This window comes from Palaemon carinicauda, chromosome 22 (genome assembly GCF_036898095.1).
Source record: "Palaemon carinicauda isolate YSFRI2023 chromosome 22, ASM3689809v2, whole genome shotgun sequence".
Classification (NCBI taxonomy): domain Eukaryota; kingdom Metazoa; phylum Arthropoda; class Malacostraca; order Decapoda; family Palaemonidae; genus Palaemon; species Palaemon carinicauda.
The window spans coordinates 53,082,202-53,098,790 of NC_090746.1; the positions used below are offsets into that span (position 1 = coordinate 53,082,202).

Below are 16,589 nucleotides of genomic sequence, written 5' to 3' on the forward strand. Positions count from 1 at the left end.
GTCACAGGGAGCCGAAGGACACCAAGACCGTCCCTAAGTCCTCGGCGAGGGCCTCTAGACCTCAGCAAAGAGATCTCGTTTGACCTCCCCTCCGCCCGCTAGGACGTCACAAGCAATGTTTCTCCAGCGGCCGGCCCCTATGACTTCTACCCACCCCGGGCTCCTATGGGTGAGAGCTTGTAGGTGGACGACGATATGGAATATGAGTACGATTATCTCTCTGAAGGCTGCTAACCCTATGTTGATGGAAGCGTAGCTGGAGTCAGAGCATGCATTCTGGCAGGTCTCGGCTTGCATGAGGGCCATCAACTGCTTGGCCGAACCCTCTGCGGCTCTCAGGATGGCAATGACACGGTCTTTGACCATGTCTATGGCATGCTCAGACCTACGAGGGTCAGTGCAGCCTTGCCCTGGTCTAAGGGGATAAGGAGTGCCCTTTAGGAAGGCACTCTCACAGATCACCGGCTCCTCTATCTCCCTCCGCAAGGCTCTTCCCCAAAACTCCTCCTGCCGCCCTTCGCGCAGCAGGGGATGTATTACAAGGTGTCCAACGAGCCTCTTCTAGCCTTGCCTCTGGACCATCTGTGGAGGTATTGACCAGAGGAGTTTCCTTCGAAAGGCTGTCTGGTCTCTCAGTTTTGTTTTTGGCTAGAGATCATCATCCAGGAAAAAGTTGCGAAATATGCAATGCAGGCTACTTCGTGGCTAGACCTCTGGTTAGGGTCAGTGGGACATCTGATTTGGACTGAAGACTAGTCCAAATATTCCGTTAGGAAGTCGATGGAAACCTTCCTATGGGCCAACACCATTCTTAGGCATAGGGGCTCAATAATAGAGAGGTTCCATCGGCAAGTCTCACAAGCTGAGACTATGAGGCCGAGGAACTCCACTTTTGGAGGGAGTTCACTTTTCGAACCGGAAGATGTCAAGGGGGGGGGGAGGTTCGTAGAGATGGAGGTAGTCCAACCAGGGACTCCCTTCCCCATAGGGATCGTACATTGAGGTTCTACTGTGCTCTTTTGCCACAGAAGAAACAGCCTCAGTCCACACCGCAGACGACAGGACTACGGCAACGACTTATGCTTTGTCCAATAGGGTGTCGAAGAAACCCTTTCACGACAAAGATCGTAAGGGTTCCAAGTCCTCTCGTTAAGGAAAGGGAAATAGAGGTGCCAGCCGAGGCCACACCGGGTAGGATGGGCAATCCTCCAACTTGTCTACTGTTGGCGGATGCCTGCAAAGCCGCTGGCAGAGGTGGCTGCAGTTTGGGGCTGAGCCCCAACAGTCTCTGTGGTCCGTTCACAGTATTGCGCACTGTTCACACAATCTCTTCCTCCACTGATTTGGGATCCAGTCCCACTGAGCTCCTTCGCAAAGGGATCCGCGAAGGAGCTGGCCCTTCAGGTCAAAGTCCAGACCATGTTGTAGAATGCTGCTCAGTAAGAGGTCCTCAACGGGACCCTTGTCCTCTTCAGTGAACTCTTTCTTGTGAAAAAGGCGTTTGGGGACTGGAGACTAGTCATCGATATCTATGCGTTGAACAAGTTTGTCAGACAAACTCCATTTAAGATGAAGACAGCAGACATGCGGTAAGACCTTCATGTGCACTCTGGATCTCAAGGATGCATATTTCCAGATCCCAGTCCATCCGTCTTCAAGGAAGTATCTAAGGTGCAATAGCAGTTCAAAGTGCTGTGCTTCAGTCTTTCCACGGCAACCCAGGTCTTCACGAGAGTGTTCGCTCTAGCGTCATCTTGGTCTCACAGGATCGGTATCCATCTCCTAAATTATCTGGACGACTGGTTGATCCTAGCAGTCTTGGTGGCGACCCTCCTTTGACACTGAGATGGACTTCTAGCACTTTGCCATCATCTAGTAGCCAACAAAGTCAGGACTTTGTGAGGTTCCTCGACTGTGGACTTGTTTGCGACATTCCTGAACTTCAGACTCCCGCTTGACTGCTCCCCAGTCCCGGATCCCCAGACTCTCTGTCAAGATGCATTCTAACAATGGTGGGACAACAACGATGTATATGCTTTTCCCCCGTCTTTAATAGCTCCGCCATGGCATCATACAGAGTTGTTCCGGACCTTTTGCAGCTCCTGGCGGATCTTCCGAGAGAACTCCCTCCACAACACGATCTACTCAAACAGCCACATGCGAACATCTTCCACAAAGCTGTATCTTTGCTTCAGTTTCACGCCTGCAGACTATCCTGCCCTCTTCACTCAGAGAGGATTTTCACAACAAGTTGTGAAAAGGATGGCTGGACACCTCAGGTGATCTTTGGCTTCAGTCTACCAGGCTAAGTGGACTGTCTTCTGTAGTTGGTGTTGGGGAAGGGGTATCTCTCCTCTTGATAACACTGTTCCAACAATAGCGGAGTACCTTGTACAACTTCGGGAAGGAATGTTACTCTTGCTTTTGGCAGTAAAAGGCTACCGCTCAGCCTTGAGTCTTGCCTTTAAATTGAAAGGAGTAGAAATTTCCTCCTCGTCGGAACTTTCCACATACGAAGTTATGAGCTTACCTGCCCCAGTCTGAAGTGAGGCCTCCTCCCTGGAATGTGGTTTGTTTCCTTCAGTCTCTGAATGGTGCTCCCTACGAACCATTATGCCAGGCATCAGATTGCCATCTCACTTTGAAGATGGTGTTCCTGCTCACCTTGGCTTCGGCCAAAAGAGATAGTGAACTTCATGGTCTTTCCTATGACATTGCCCATTCAAGAGGATGGGGGGAAGTGATCCTCAACTTCGTCCCTGAGTTTATTGCTAAGAATTCAAAATCCGGGAGTAGCGGATCCTAGATTCTGGCTTTTCCAGATTGGGAGTCTTTGTACAGTAACTGATGACCCAGATCAACTGGTACTGTGGCCAGTAAGGAGCTTGAGGTGGTACCTCAAAGAACAGCAGCAGCTAGCCCCCGTGTATTGGCACTATTTGTCAGCACGGGGAAGGTCAAAAGGAGGGTCAATAAAAACACCATCTCTGCTTGGATTCGCAAGGTCATCGAACTGGCATTGAATCCCGATCCTCCTCCAACACGACGACCCAAAGCTCCTGATGTCAGGGGCATTGCAACGTCCCTGGCATTAAAAAAGAACTACTCTGTGACGCAGGTGCTGCAAGCGGGCATGTGGAAGCGTCAAACCACCTTCACTGCCCGCTACCTGCAAGACGTGACCCACAGGACCATGGAAACGTTTTCCATTGGTCCTGAACTAGTGGTTTAAAGACCTCATGCTCCTTGAAGGACAAGTAGCAGAGGGTTGAGGGCTAAGGTTACCTGGAATTAGTCTGGGGTGAACGAGTAAGATTGAGTGGCTCCTTTCTTCCCTTCACCTGCACCTCGCTTGGAGATTCAGCACCAGGGTCCTCAGCAAAGCTGGCCTCACCTCTCTGCAGGTAAATCCATTTCCTTTGTGTAAGCCAGTTACATTGCTAGTAACACAAGCTCACAGCTTGCGGAGGACGCTAGTCGTGCATAGCACAATAATTTTAGCGAGGTGTAAGGGTTCCTGCCAGTTATGATTTAAAATCGTACGGCGAAAACCTGGGTCAAATGGCAAAAGCCAGTTAGTACGGACTGCCACCCTCTTCAAGGGTTAAGGCATCACTATAAATAGCAAAGGTTTGTATAGATTATTGGAACAAATGACAAAATCAGAGGTAATTTTTATTTTTCCGAACTATACAAACCTGGAGCTGTTTATACAGATTGACCCGGCAGCACCTGTCCCCCAAGAAGTCATGCCTGCAAGCAAAGTGGGTGTTCAGCCCAGGTGTGCTAGTGAGTGGGGTAGCCGGCTACCCCCCACCCCCTGCTATCTAGCGGGTTGGGTGATTACTCCTCACTAAAAGTCTTATGGCTTGTCTTTCAGCTTCACCGAGAGTAATATCTGTATAAAAAGCTCCATATAATTTTGTGGAATTTGGGAGTTACAGACCCCCCATATCCTAATTCTTCTAGATAATGAAAAGAATCAAATATCAAACTAGTGTTTGTTAAGATTTTCCAATAAATTGAAGGGGGGGTTTTATGACCTTTGATTGATTTTATTTAACAATTTGAGATAGAGGAAATCTGAAAGTAGATGCAGCTTTTCAGCTTGTAGTTCAGTACGTTCATTTGTAAGAGCAAAGCTCTAAAACAGGTCCTATCAGTCTCTTGTTGTAGATTGCTTGTCTGTATACAATAGAAGTAATATGGATTATTTTGATAAATTATCCTGAAGTTTATTGATACTTCTCTGGAAGGGAGATCATTGACTACAGTACTTTATCCTATGCATGAAACCAACTCTTGTAAATGACCTAAAGTGATAAAACCAACTCCTGTAAATGACCTAAAGTGATAAGACTAACTCTTGTAAATGACCTAAGGTCATAAAATCAACTCTTGTAAATGACCTAAGGTCATAAAATCAACTCTTGTAAATGACCTAAGGTGAAAGATACATTGAAGGCTAAGATTAATTCCTTTAATGTAATAATTTGTTGTACAGTATAATTAATTGAAAACTCTTATACCCTAATATATTTAGTAACTTTATATATTCACACTCTTAATTAAGACAGAGAATGGTCATCATCATAATGACTAAAAGCAAACTCACTGTTGTAACAACATGCAGAATGGTTAGGATATTCCATACTGTCTTTCAGCTACAGTACTTTCAATGCTAGAAAAGGCAAAGTGAATCGTCAGTTAAAGCTTGAGGAAAGTGTATTTATTCTTACACGGATACAAATATCCGAGTCATGTAATGGGGTTACTTCTGGGTTTGTTTTCTACTGTCAGATAAAAGAAAAAGAAATCGGTAGATTGGGTCATGCTATGCTGTTGGTCAGCTACTGCGCATGACAGGCTTTGCTTATCTCAAGCATCTATTCACAACACTTCTGGCCGTGCTAGTAGTTGGATGTGCCTGCCTTCAGACGATCGCACTGCCTGCTTGCCACCTCTATTTTGCTTGTGCTTGCGTCTTTGTGTTGTTGACATTTTTTGTCACTTGTGTGTTCATTATGTGTGAGTTAGAGTGTGTGCCTTTTGACCATGTCGAAATCAATTCATTCCTGTCCGGGCCGTAATGGTCGCTTTGTGGAACCTTTATGAGCCTGATAGAAGTGGATCCTCACCTGGTATGTCCATCGTGTTGAGGAGAAAGATGTTCGGTGGAATTTCCATGTGAGTATTGTAGGGAGTGGTCATCTTCCCAGTGCTTTGAAGCGAGCCAAGAAAGATTGCTCTCCCCCTTCTTCCTCAATAAGCAGTGAAAAGAAATGCATGGTAGGTTCAGTGTTAAATGTTATCTCCCTACCAAGTTCTGCGTGTCTGAATCCCTCTGAGATTTCTGCCACGGAGAACGATGGCCCTAATTTTGTTAACATATCTCCCAGTTTTAGTACAGTGTAATGTGCATTACGAAATTGAACCTGTTCTTATTGCGGATACCCTGGCTACGGAAGCTATGCTCCCTTAGCCAGATCTGCTGAATGCTTTCATTCCCCCGACGAGTGCACATTTCTGATAATACAGATATGTTCCCTTAAGAAGTGTCTCTTATTAGAACAGTAGGAGCATCTCCTCATTCCCGTAAGAAGTGTCTCTTATTAGAACAGTAGGAGCATCTTTTCATTTCCGTAAGGACCTTAGAGTTGTGCCTGTCATTACCCCTTGTACCAAGGTGGCCTTATTGGGCGATCCTGATTACCAATCTCCAACTCTTACTAACAAGAAAGGCTTGTAACTCTTACTATTAAGAAAGGTTTGCCTCGTACACCTAGAGGTCCACGGCAGAAAATTTTTCTAAAGAGTGCCTGGGACGAGTCAAAAATTTGTCATCTCTTTACTATGTGGGTGGTTGAACCGCTTCGGCCATTTTTCCGCCCAACGTTGGCAAAACCTTCATGCTTCAAGCAGGCCTCTCCTCCCAGGCTTTCCAAAGCGGGTGAGTCTAGTGTAACTATTCCTGGCATGCCAAGAATTTCTTCCAAGAATAGCATTGGGCCGAACGTTCAGATTCATAAATCTGAACATGCCAACGGATCTAAACATATGACGTCACTGCACACTCCTCCTTTTCTGTGCAAGAGGTCCCCAAGCAGCCTAGGAAGGCTGACAGGTCCAAGAAAGTAGTTACCACCAAGCGTCGTGACGTCACTGAATGCACTGCTATCTTGGCTTTACTGAACTCGCTGCCTTATTCCTCTCCGTCATGATGATGCTAGGAATATGGCTAAACTGTACGCAACAAGGCCAGAACACCGGTCAACCTCTCAATTACCCTCATAACTCCGCTATGGCATCACGCAGAATGGTTTCCAGACCTCTTGCAGCTCGTGTCGGAACTTTTGAGAGAATTTCCTCCACGACACGATCTACTCAGATAGCCACATGCCAACATTTTCCAAAAAAAAGAGTAGTTTCGCTACGCCTTCACGCCGAGAGACTATCCAGCATCTCCTCCCTTAGAGGGGATTTTTGCAACCTGTTGCAAAGAGGATGTCTGGATATCTGCGAAGATTGTCTGCTTAAGTCAACCAGGCAAAGTGGAACATCTTCGGTGTTTGGTGTTGTAGAAAGGGTATCTTTCCGCTCGATGCCACTATTCGAGCAATAGCGGAGTTCCTTGTGTATTTGCGGGAGGAATTGCACCTTTCAGTTTCGGCAGTAAAAGGCTATCGCTCGGCCTTGAGTCTTGCCTTTAAACTGAAAGGAGTCGACATTTCCTCATTTCCTTCATTTCATTGTTGGAGACCGACTTGCACTCTTTGTGCCCTTCTTGCAGAGGGAATCGATGCAAGCAGGGTTCGCCCCGCACAAAGTGTAGGGAGTGTCCTGCCTCCCAATGGGAGAAATTTGGACAGTGCAGGAAGAAGAAGGCCAAGCGCGATCTTTCTCCCTTAGGGGGGAGGAAAGCTCATTCTTACTCTCTCGCACCCGCTTAAAAATCTTTACAGCTAGTCTTTCAGCTTTGATGAAAGTATAGTTCCCATAGATAGCTACAGGTTTGTCTCGTTAGGAAAAATACAAATTACTTCCAAATTTCCAAATTTGTCATATTTGATGCTTCTTATAGATCTAGTTTTTGTTTTTTCAATATTTTATATAATTCTTTTGTTATTTCAGGTACCTCGTCACACCTTTGATGGGAGCAGACTTAAATAATATTGTAAAAACACAAAAGTTAACCGACGATCACGTTCAGTTTTTGATATATCAAGTGCTAAGAGGTCTTAAATACATCCACTCAGCGGGCATTATTCACAGAGTAAGTTCATTATACAATAGTAGGTACTGGTAATGTCATGGGTTCTAATTTAGAATGTTGTTAGTTTTTTACGTATTAAAGATCTTTATTCTTTAAAGTTATTCAAACATTGGCCCATTTTGTGGTTTGGGACATGGGTAACACTCTTCTTCACAGTTATGTGTTATGCAAGATAAATAGTTATAATGTCAAAGTGCATGAAATATTTGTGAATGTATTACATGTATGTAAATTTTTGTAACAATTTAGACCAAGAAAAATGGCTCAAGGTCAGTACAGTATGTACAGGGTGTATGTTTTTTGTAACCGAGTCAATTTTCTTTTAATAACTATCTTAAGTAATGAGCTAAGAGTATTCAGATATAGTTTCTTGAACATAGTGAAACATTAATTAAAAATGGTAGCTATTGGCAGGTCAATATAGTACAGTCTATTAGATGCGTGTTTGTATCTGGATTACCGTGTGGTGAGGATTGCAGTAACACAGTTTATTCCATTACTTTAGCAGACAATACTTTGAAAATAATCACTCAAAAAAACTTTAAAATTATTATGAAGCAAGTTTCCATACACCTTTTTCATTATTTGCATTGGTTGTGCTTGGCATTGGTTGTGCTTGGGTACTAAATGGCCTCACAGACCCCAGCAGCAGGCTATATGGCCCAAAATTCACAAATCCAAGCTATTACTTCTGATGCTCACAAACAAACCTTCCAAATTTTTGTTTGTTCCGGCGTAGATACAAACCCTCCGCTATTTATAGGGGTATACTTTCGGCGTAGTTGAAAGACGAGCCACGATAATTTTAGTGTGGGATAAGTACCCCATCCGCTAGTTAGCGAGTGTGGGGTGGGGTAGACTGGCTACCCCGCTCACTCACACCTCTCGGCTGAGTAACCACTTTACTTTTTGGCTCGCTAGAGGACAGACATGCTGCCGTGCTCTCCCGCAATGACTGGCCTTGATTGTTTTTCTGTCATTTTTTCTTTTTCTCTTGTGTGTGTTTTCATTTATCTTATTCATATATATGCGTGTATATATGTATAAATGGAAATATATGTTTATGTTGTCAGATGCTTGTAACTTTAATTACTGTTGATAACGTATCCGACGGCCTCCACCGTAAGGGAGTTGTCATTGTGTTGATACTACTCCCCTACCTTGCCGCCTTATCCTGCACTGATGCTCGGCAGGTTCTCAACACTCCCGTGTGTTTATTTCATTACTGAGTTAAAGTGTATAACAGTTCAGCTCCCTTTCAAGGAATTATCTCTACAAGGAAGGTGACTTATTCCCCGAATAGTTCATGTTGTGCAGCGGAGCATAAATTGCAATTAATCACAACTTTTATTTTCTTTTCTACAGATAGCAGCGACGTAGAACACAAGGCCGATTGCTATGGCCGCCCTGTTCATTATCCTGCGCTTCATGTGGTAGCTCGTGAGCTGCCCACGTTACGAGGTAGCAATCGTTGTCAACCTTCAACTTGAACAAGGCTTGTTAATGGGAAGCAGACGAGTTTTGCTTCTGCTACTTCGTCGCCGAAGACTGTGCTGCTTCCCCTTGAACTAGGGAAAAGCAAGTTTAATGCTTGTTCCCCTTTGAGAGGAACTTCTCTCTCTCTCATTCGCGAGAAAGATTGTTATGCCTACGCTTTTTTCCCATAGAGCTGGGAGAAAGCTTGTTTTAGGCGATGTCCTCCTTCGGGAGGACGTCTCTCTCGTTCGCGAGAGAGAGATTATTACTCCTACGCTGTTTTCCCATAGAGCTGGGAGAAAGCTTGCCTTAGGCGATGTCCTCCTTCAGGAGGACTTCTCCCACGTTCGCGAGGAGAGAGATTATTATGCCTACGCTTTTTTTTTTCCCATAGAGCTGGGAGAAAGCTTGTCTTCGGGAGGATTTCTCTCTCGTTTGCGAGAGAGATATTATTACGCCTACGCTTATTTCCTTATAGCTGGGAGAATGCTTGTCTTAGGTGATGTCTTCCTTCGGCAGGACTTCTCCCACGTTCGCGACAGAGATATTATTACGCCTATGCTTTTTTCCCATAGAGCTGGGAGAAAGCTTGTCTTAGGTGATCTCCTTCGGGAGAACTTTCCTCTCGTTCGCGAGAGATAACTTGTAGGAGTTTGCCGATGCACCAGTGGCAGTGGAAGAGCTTTCTCCGAAGCAGGTTTCCCTTTCGGGGGAACGAGTCTCTCGTTCTCGAGAGAAGACCGCCTCGGGGCATCGGCGGTCCCCCCCCTTACGCTTATGGTTTTCCTTTAGGAGCGGAGTGAGAGCCTTATCTTGAGCAACGTTCTCCTTCCGGAGAACAAACCTCCCCTGCGGAGGTGTTATCTTGAGATCTTTGAACCTGCTGGTTCTCCTTGACCCTTCCGGGTCTCGTTATGATCACCCTTTGGGCTGGCGTGATCGCGAGCCTTCGGGCTCTCATCATGTTGATCCTGCAGGTTCTCATGACAGTAGGAGTCCTTCGGGACTCCGTCGCGCTGATCCTTCCGGGCTCATGCGACTTGAAACCTTCGGGTTTCAGTTACGCCGAACCTTAGGGCTCTCGTAACAATGGTAACGTTGAGCCTTCGGAACCGCGTGCCATCAAGCACGCTGACCTTTCGGGGTCTCGTGACAGAGGAACCTCGGTTCCTCGTAACGCTGATCCTTCGGGGACTCGTAAGCTGAACCCTTGGGCTCTCATAACTTTAGCTACGCTGAACCATTGGGTTCTCGTAACTTCAGTCACTCTGACACTTCGGTGTTTTGTGACAGGGAAACTTCGGTTTCTCACTGCGCTGACCCTTCGGGGTCTCAGTCTCGTAATGTTAATTACGCTAAACCCTTGGGCTCTGGTAACTTTAGTTATGCTGAACCCTTGGGCTCTCGTAACTTTAGTCATTGTGACACTTCGGTGTTTTGCGACAGGAAAACTTTGATTTCTCGTTACGCTGACCCTTCGGGGTCTCTTAACATTGATTACGCTGAACCCTTGGGCTCTCGTAACTTAGTTACGCTGAACCCTTGGTCTCTCATAACTTTAGTTACGCTGAACCCTTGGGCTCTCGTAACTTTAATTACGCTGAACCCTTGGACTCTCGTAACTTTAGTCACTCTGACACTTCGGTGTTTTGTGACAGGGAAACTTTGGTTTCTTGTTGCGCTGACCCTTCAGGGTCTCGCAACACAGGATACGTTAGGCCTTTGGTCTCTCGTGCCCTTAGTCACGTTGACTCTTTGGGGTCTCGTGACAGAGAAACTTTTGGTTTCTCATTGCGCTGACCCTTCGGGGTCTCGCAACACAGTTCATGCTGAACCTTCATTACTTATATGACAGAGAGTTTGCGGACTCTTGTGTTGATCGTTCGCGCTCACACAACAGGCAATCGTGAACCTTCAGGTGAGCGTAGCAGTGAGTACTCTCGCCACACTGAGAGCTCGCGCGCACGATCAATTTGGCACGCATGACCAAGTTGGCACGCACGACCAAATTGTCATGTACGACTGGATTGGCACGCACGGCCAATTTGGCGCACACGACCAACTTGGCGCGCAAGACCAATCTTATGCGAGCGCAATCAGTTGAAGTGCGCGAACAACTCTTATAACAGAGAGTTTTTCGAACTCTCGTTGCACGAAGTGTTTGCGCGCGCAAGAATTTTACTCTCATAACAGAGAGTTTTCGAACTCTCATCCCGTGAAGTGTTCGCACTCGCGCAGGAGTTTTACTCTCATGACAGAGTTTTTGAACTCTCGTCCCGTGAAGTGTTTGCGCGCGCAAGAGATTTACTCTCATGACAGAGAGTTTTCGAACTCTCGTCTCGTGAAGTGTTCGTACGCGCGCAAGAGATTTACTCTCATGACAGAGAGTTTTCGAACTCCCGTCCCGTGAAGTGTTCGCACGCGCACAAGAGATTTACTCTCCTGACAGAGAGTTTTCAAACTCTCATCCCGTGAAGTGTTCGCACGCTCACGGCCAACTTTACGCACGTGACCATCGTCATCAAGAGTTTTTCTTTTATGACGGAGTCTTCTGACTCGCGTCACACAAAGGGTTCGCGCTCCCGCCCATCGTCATCAAGAGTTTTACTCTTATGACAGAGAATCTTCTGACTCTCGTCGCAAGTGTTCGCGCGCGGAAAAACCCGGAGCGATGCCTGCTGGGTAAGCGATCGATGGCAATTATGTCTGGTCTTCCTGAAGCAACATACGAGACTTCACCCTTTTCGGGAGACTCGTTCCTGAGAAGTTTCACAGAACTTCAATGGGTATTGTTAAAACTTCATGAAGGCCGTAAGCCTTCTTGGAGCATGCGCTCTAGCCAAGACAGAACCGTGAGGTTATTGTCTTAAACTCGGGTTCTACCGTTTGATTGAATTAGCCTCTCCCGTCTTTGTACCCTGGGTACAGCGACTTGCCGTTATACACGATAGGCTTCCGAGACTTTTTCTTATACCCTTACAGGGTTATTGTCTCAAACAATTAGTGTGAAGGAACAGTGTTAGCTGACGTTGAAGAACGATAGCAACAGCGTGGGCAACTTTTCATTACGTTTACGAACGTTTCAAACCTCACCCACAGGTAACCAGACATCCGTCTCTGTGTAGGAACACTGACTAGCCCCTCCTATAAAGAGGAGGGGCAAACCAAAGGAGAAATGATCGCTTTTATAATTGTATATTTTGTTTGGAACATGTGCACTCTCATTCAAGAAAGTATTACAGCTAGTCAACGATCAAACATTCCTTGGGCAATAATGTTGTGATTCGTCACACATACATTATTCCTGCAACCGGATTCGTTGCAAATGTTTCCTGGAGGCAGAGAATACGCATGCGCTAGCGCAGATGGACAAGTACATATGCGTGCAAGCGATCTTTCTACCAATAAGGGCTGTATACATCTTGCAATTAGAACTTTGTTCTATTAAGTTGTATAGTTGTATCCCTTACTGAAACCAGGTTATTCAGTACATTTCTTGGGTACTTTCCTACAACCAGACATACGGCATTTACGTTATGCCTTCTTGTAGGCACTTTTTTTTTCCCTTTCTCCCGATCGGAAGTTTTAGTTTCCTTCAATGACTCTGACCGGAAACTTCTAATAAGCATATCTGTTTCCTAATAGGGAACATTCAATACTAATGCTATTTTACCGATCCAAGACGGAGAAGTACGAACGTTTTCTTCCTTTAAAAAAAGAAAAAAAAAAAAAAAGGAAGGAAGAATCTCTGTTACGAATGTTTTCAACGTTTTCCAATTGAGTTCCAGACACGAATTTAAATCTAGCTACGCATGTATGCTTGTCATGTTCACAGTTCGATACTACTACGTAGTAGTAGACTTCTGCTTACTGCCCATCCAACAATAGATTGAAGATACATCTTAATTTCCTCTTGGATGCATTCGATAATTACCGTCCGGTTTTCTGTGCGGAAGGCAATCTCTATGGAGATTTGCTCTTATAACATAAGCTGTACTGATTTACTGGTTTACCGTTAGTTATCGGGATTATTTGGCCAACCACACAAGATTGGTGGCAGTTGGAGGTGGACAGGCTCCTCCCCTCCATTGCAAGAACGTGCAAATAGTTGTACGTCTCGACATCACCTCGAGATGTGTTTTTTGCTATCTAATATCCTCCCCCTCCCGCTGGACGAACCGCGGATGGTGGTGGCAGACGAGAGCTTCTGCAAAAAGGCCTATCTTCTCGTCTCCCTTCTGGATCTGATGCTCTCTTTAATACACCAAAAAGAGGGGGGCCCATATGCTGCACCATTCTATCCTCATCCGTTGGCCCGATTCAGAAAGCATTCACCTCTCCTAAAGAACCATCTAGCAGTAGGAAACCTCAGATGGACAGAAGACAGCTAGGTGCCCCCATCCGCTCGCGTCATTCCTGGTACAGGAATGTACTTGCAGATAATTGGAACAGACCCCTCAGATAGTGGGCTCCTATTGTCTTTGAATCATCTTGTATCCAGCAAAGCCTTAACTTTGTGAGGTCCCCGACTGCGACCATGCTCGCAACGGCCCTGAAATTCAGGCTCCCACTCGACCGGTCACCAGGCCCTTGAGCAAGATGTATTCCAAGATTGGTGGGACAGCTTAGAGGTTTACAGCTTTTTTCCTCCATTCGTTCTGGTGAGAAAGTCCTCACCCATGTCAGGATAAGCAAGATCTTATCAATGACTCCAATAGCTTTGCTATGGCATCCCGCAGAATGGTTCCTGGACCTTCTGCAACTCCTGACGGAGTTCCGAGGGATCTTCCTCCATGACACGATCTTCCAAGCAACCATATGCTAACACTTTCCTAAGCTGTAGCTTTGCTTCGACTTCACGCCTGGGACGATCCTACACCACCTCTCTCAGAGAGACCTTTCGCAACAAGTTGCGGAAAAGATGTCTAGGCACCTCAAACACTTTTCAGCGTCAGTCTTCCAGGCGAAGCGTTCGATCCTCTGTAACTGATGTCGTGTAAGGGGATTCTCTCCCATCGATGCCTTTACTTATACAAAGTTTGAGATAATTTGTCCCCCGTCGGATCTCAACCTCCTCTTGGGAACGCGGTTCAGGTCCTTCTGTCCTTGAAGGCCCTTCTCTATGAACCTTTATGCCAGGCAGCAGATTGCTTCCTTACATGGAAGATGGCCCTTTCTACTCACTTGGGCTTTGACCAGGAGAGTTAGTTTGTTGTATGATCCATCATCTGATGTCTCCTACTCTAGGAGACGGGGAGAAGTAATCCTCAGTGGTGTCCTTGAGTTAATTGCCAATACTCAAAATCCGAGTGTGCTGTACCCTAGGTGCAACCCATTTTGAATAAAGAGTCTTCGTTCGGTAACCGAAGACCCATCAATTGGGGTTTTACCCAGTGAGGAGTCTGTGGTGTTACCTTGAAAGAACGACACTAGCTCGCTCCTGTGTATAGAATGATAATTTGTTACGTCCCCAATACCTTTTTGAGGGAGGGTATTGGGTAAGTCTTAAGAACAGTAGGTTTTGTACTCAAGTTCAAATGTTAAAGACAAGCCACACTGTTAGTTCCTCTCACACACGAGCTTCTGCAGGCCGCTATCAGTGCATTACCTCATATCGTCACTTGATTTTAGCGAGGGTAGGGTCTCTTCTACTATCAATCACAGATCGAAATAGAGAGGACCCTGGGTCATAACCAAGGACAGTTGGTGAGGACTTCCTCCCTCCTAAGAGTAATTCACCCCTATAAATAGCGGAGGGTTTGCATCTACGCTGGAACAAATAACAAATTTGTAAGTAATTTGTATTTTTCCTTGTATGCAAACCTGGAGCTATTTATACAAATTGTCCCGCCACCCTGTCCCCCGAGAAGTCCTGCCATAAAGCCAAGTGGTTACTCGGCCGAGAGGTGTTTGTGAGCCGGGTAGCCAGTCTACGCCTCCCCCCACTCGCTAACTAGCGGATGGGGTAGTTATCCCTCACTAAAATTATCATGGCTCATGTTTCAGCTACGCCGAAAGTATACCCCTATAAATAGCTCCAAGTTTTTATACTAGGAAAAATACAAATTACAAATTTGTTATGTTATCAAGTATTTATTGAATTTTTTGGTATTCCTTTTTTTTTTTTACTTTTCCATTTTTTATTAATTTGTTCTTTGATTGTTTATTTGTCTTTATTGCTTCTTTAATTGTGTCAGTTTTAACTTTATAAGGTATACTTGAAATGAGTCCTCTCACTCCTTTCTGTCCCATGCTCTGTATTCCTGAACTCCACTGGAGCTAGTTCTTCATCTAGCCTATTCCATTTTCCACAATTTTGTTGACCTTCTTACTGGCCTTCGTCCTGCTACTTTCATACCTACTGCTTTTGTTACGAATTGTTCATTATTCCCTCTTAATTTTCCTAACCATCTCAATCTTCAGAGTTCCATACACTTTTTTTTTGTTTTAGATAACACACATTTCTTCCAATTCCTCATTTCCCTGTGGGGATTTAGGTCTCATCTTTCTGGTATTTTCTGTGTGTTACACTACTTTGACTGCTTTTGATAATCTTTCCCAAAAACGCCTACTTTTCTTCTATTCTTTCTGCTTAGGGGTAAGTAAACCAGAAACACATCGATTGCCCTCTTACCAAAAATCATCTTAATCTTTATTATGCTTTCATTAATTTGTCTCAGGACTACATTGTCATCAGCCATTTCAACTTTGACAAGTATTCCAACTCTGTTTTGTTTGTTTCACCTCTTTATCATTGGTTTATACTTGTTCCTACACCAAATACAAAGCATACACTATTTATTATTATTAATTTTATTATTATTAATATTATTATTATTATTATTATTATTATTATTATTATTATTATTACTGTTATCTATATATTAATACGATAGTGTGTGTTATTTATTTTGTGTGTCACGCTTTAAAGAAAACAGAAATAATTTCATGGTATACTCTTACAAATTCACGCTTTAAAGAAAACGGAAATAATTTCATGGGATACTCTTACAAATCCACATTAGACTTTGATTACTCAACCAAAGCACATCTTATATAGTTTTCCCAGTTTTGTCTTTAGTACCTTTTTTTTTTTTTTTCAAATATTAGACAAAAAATTGAGTTCTATCAATTTCCATAACCTAGATTATAAAATTAATCTTGGGACATTTTATTCAAACATGTATAGGTTAGGAACAATATAATTAGATAGGCTATAACCCTAGTTGAAAAAGCAAGATGCTATAAGCCCAAAGGCTCCAACAGGGAAAAATAGCCCAGTGAGGAAAGGAAATGAAAAGACTATAAGAAAAGAATAAACAATCGTAATAAAATGTTTCAAGAACAGTAGCAACATTAATTAGATCCTTCACATATAAACTATGAAAACTTCATAAAAACAAGAGGAAGAGAAATAAGATAGAACAGTTTGCTCGAGTGTACCCCTAAGCAAGAGAACTCTAATCCAAGACTGTTGAAGGCCATGGTATAGAGGCTATGGTTATAACCAAGGTCAGAAAACAATGGTGTGATTTTGGTGTGTCCTCCTCTTAGAAAAGCTGCTTACCATAGCTAAAGAGTCTTTTCTACCCTTACCAAGAGGAAAGTAGCCACTGAACAATTACATTGCAGTAGTTAACCCCTTGAGAGAAAATTTTTTTTTTGGTAATCTCAGTGTTGTCAGGTGTATTAGGACAGAGGAGAATGTGGTAAGAATAGGCGAGACTGTTCAGTGTATGTGTAGGCAAAGACAAAATGAGCCGTAACCAGATAGAGGGATCCAATGTAGTACTTTACTGTCTGGCCAGTTAAAAGGACCCATTACCTCTTGAGTGGTAGT

General features: G+C 44.4%; 1 protein-coding gene across 3 annotated transcripts in view; it reads left to right on the forward strand.

Annotated features, from left to right (window-relative positions):
* LOC137616440 (mitogen-activated protein kinase 14-like) overlaps positions 1-16,589 on the forward strand; it is a 258,883-nt gene that overhangs the window by 86,061 nt on the left and 156,233 nt on the right. For all 3 annotated transcript variants that reach the window (XM_068346191.1, XM_068346190.1, XM_068346188.1), the window contains exon 4: positions 7,132-7,273. In XM_068346191.1, coding sequence (XP_068202292.1) covers positions 7,132-7,273 — 142 coding nt within the window. The remainder of the gene's footprint in view (positions 1-7,131; positions 7,274-16,589) is intronic.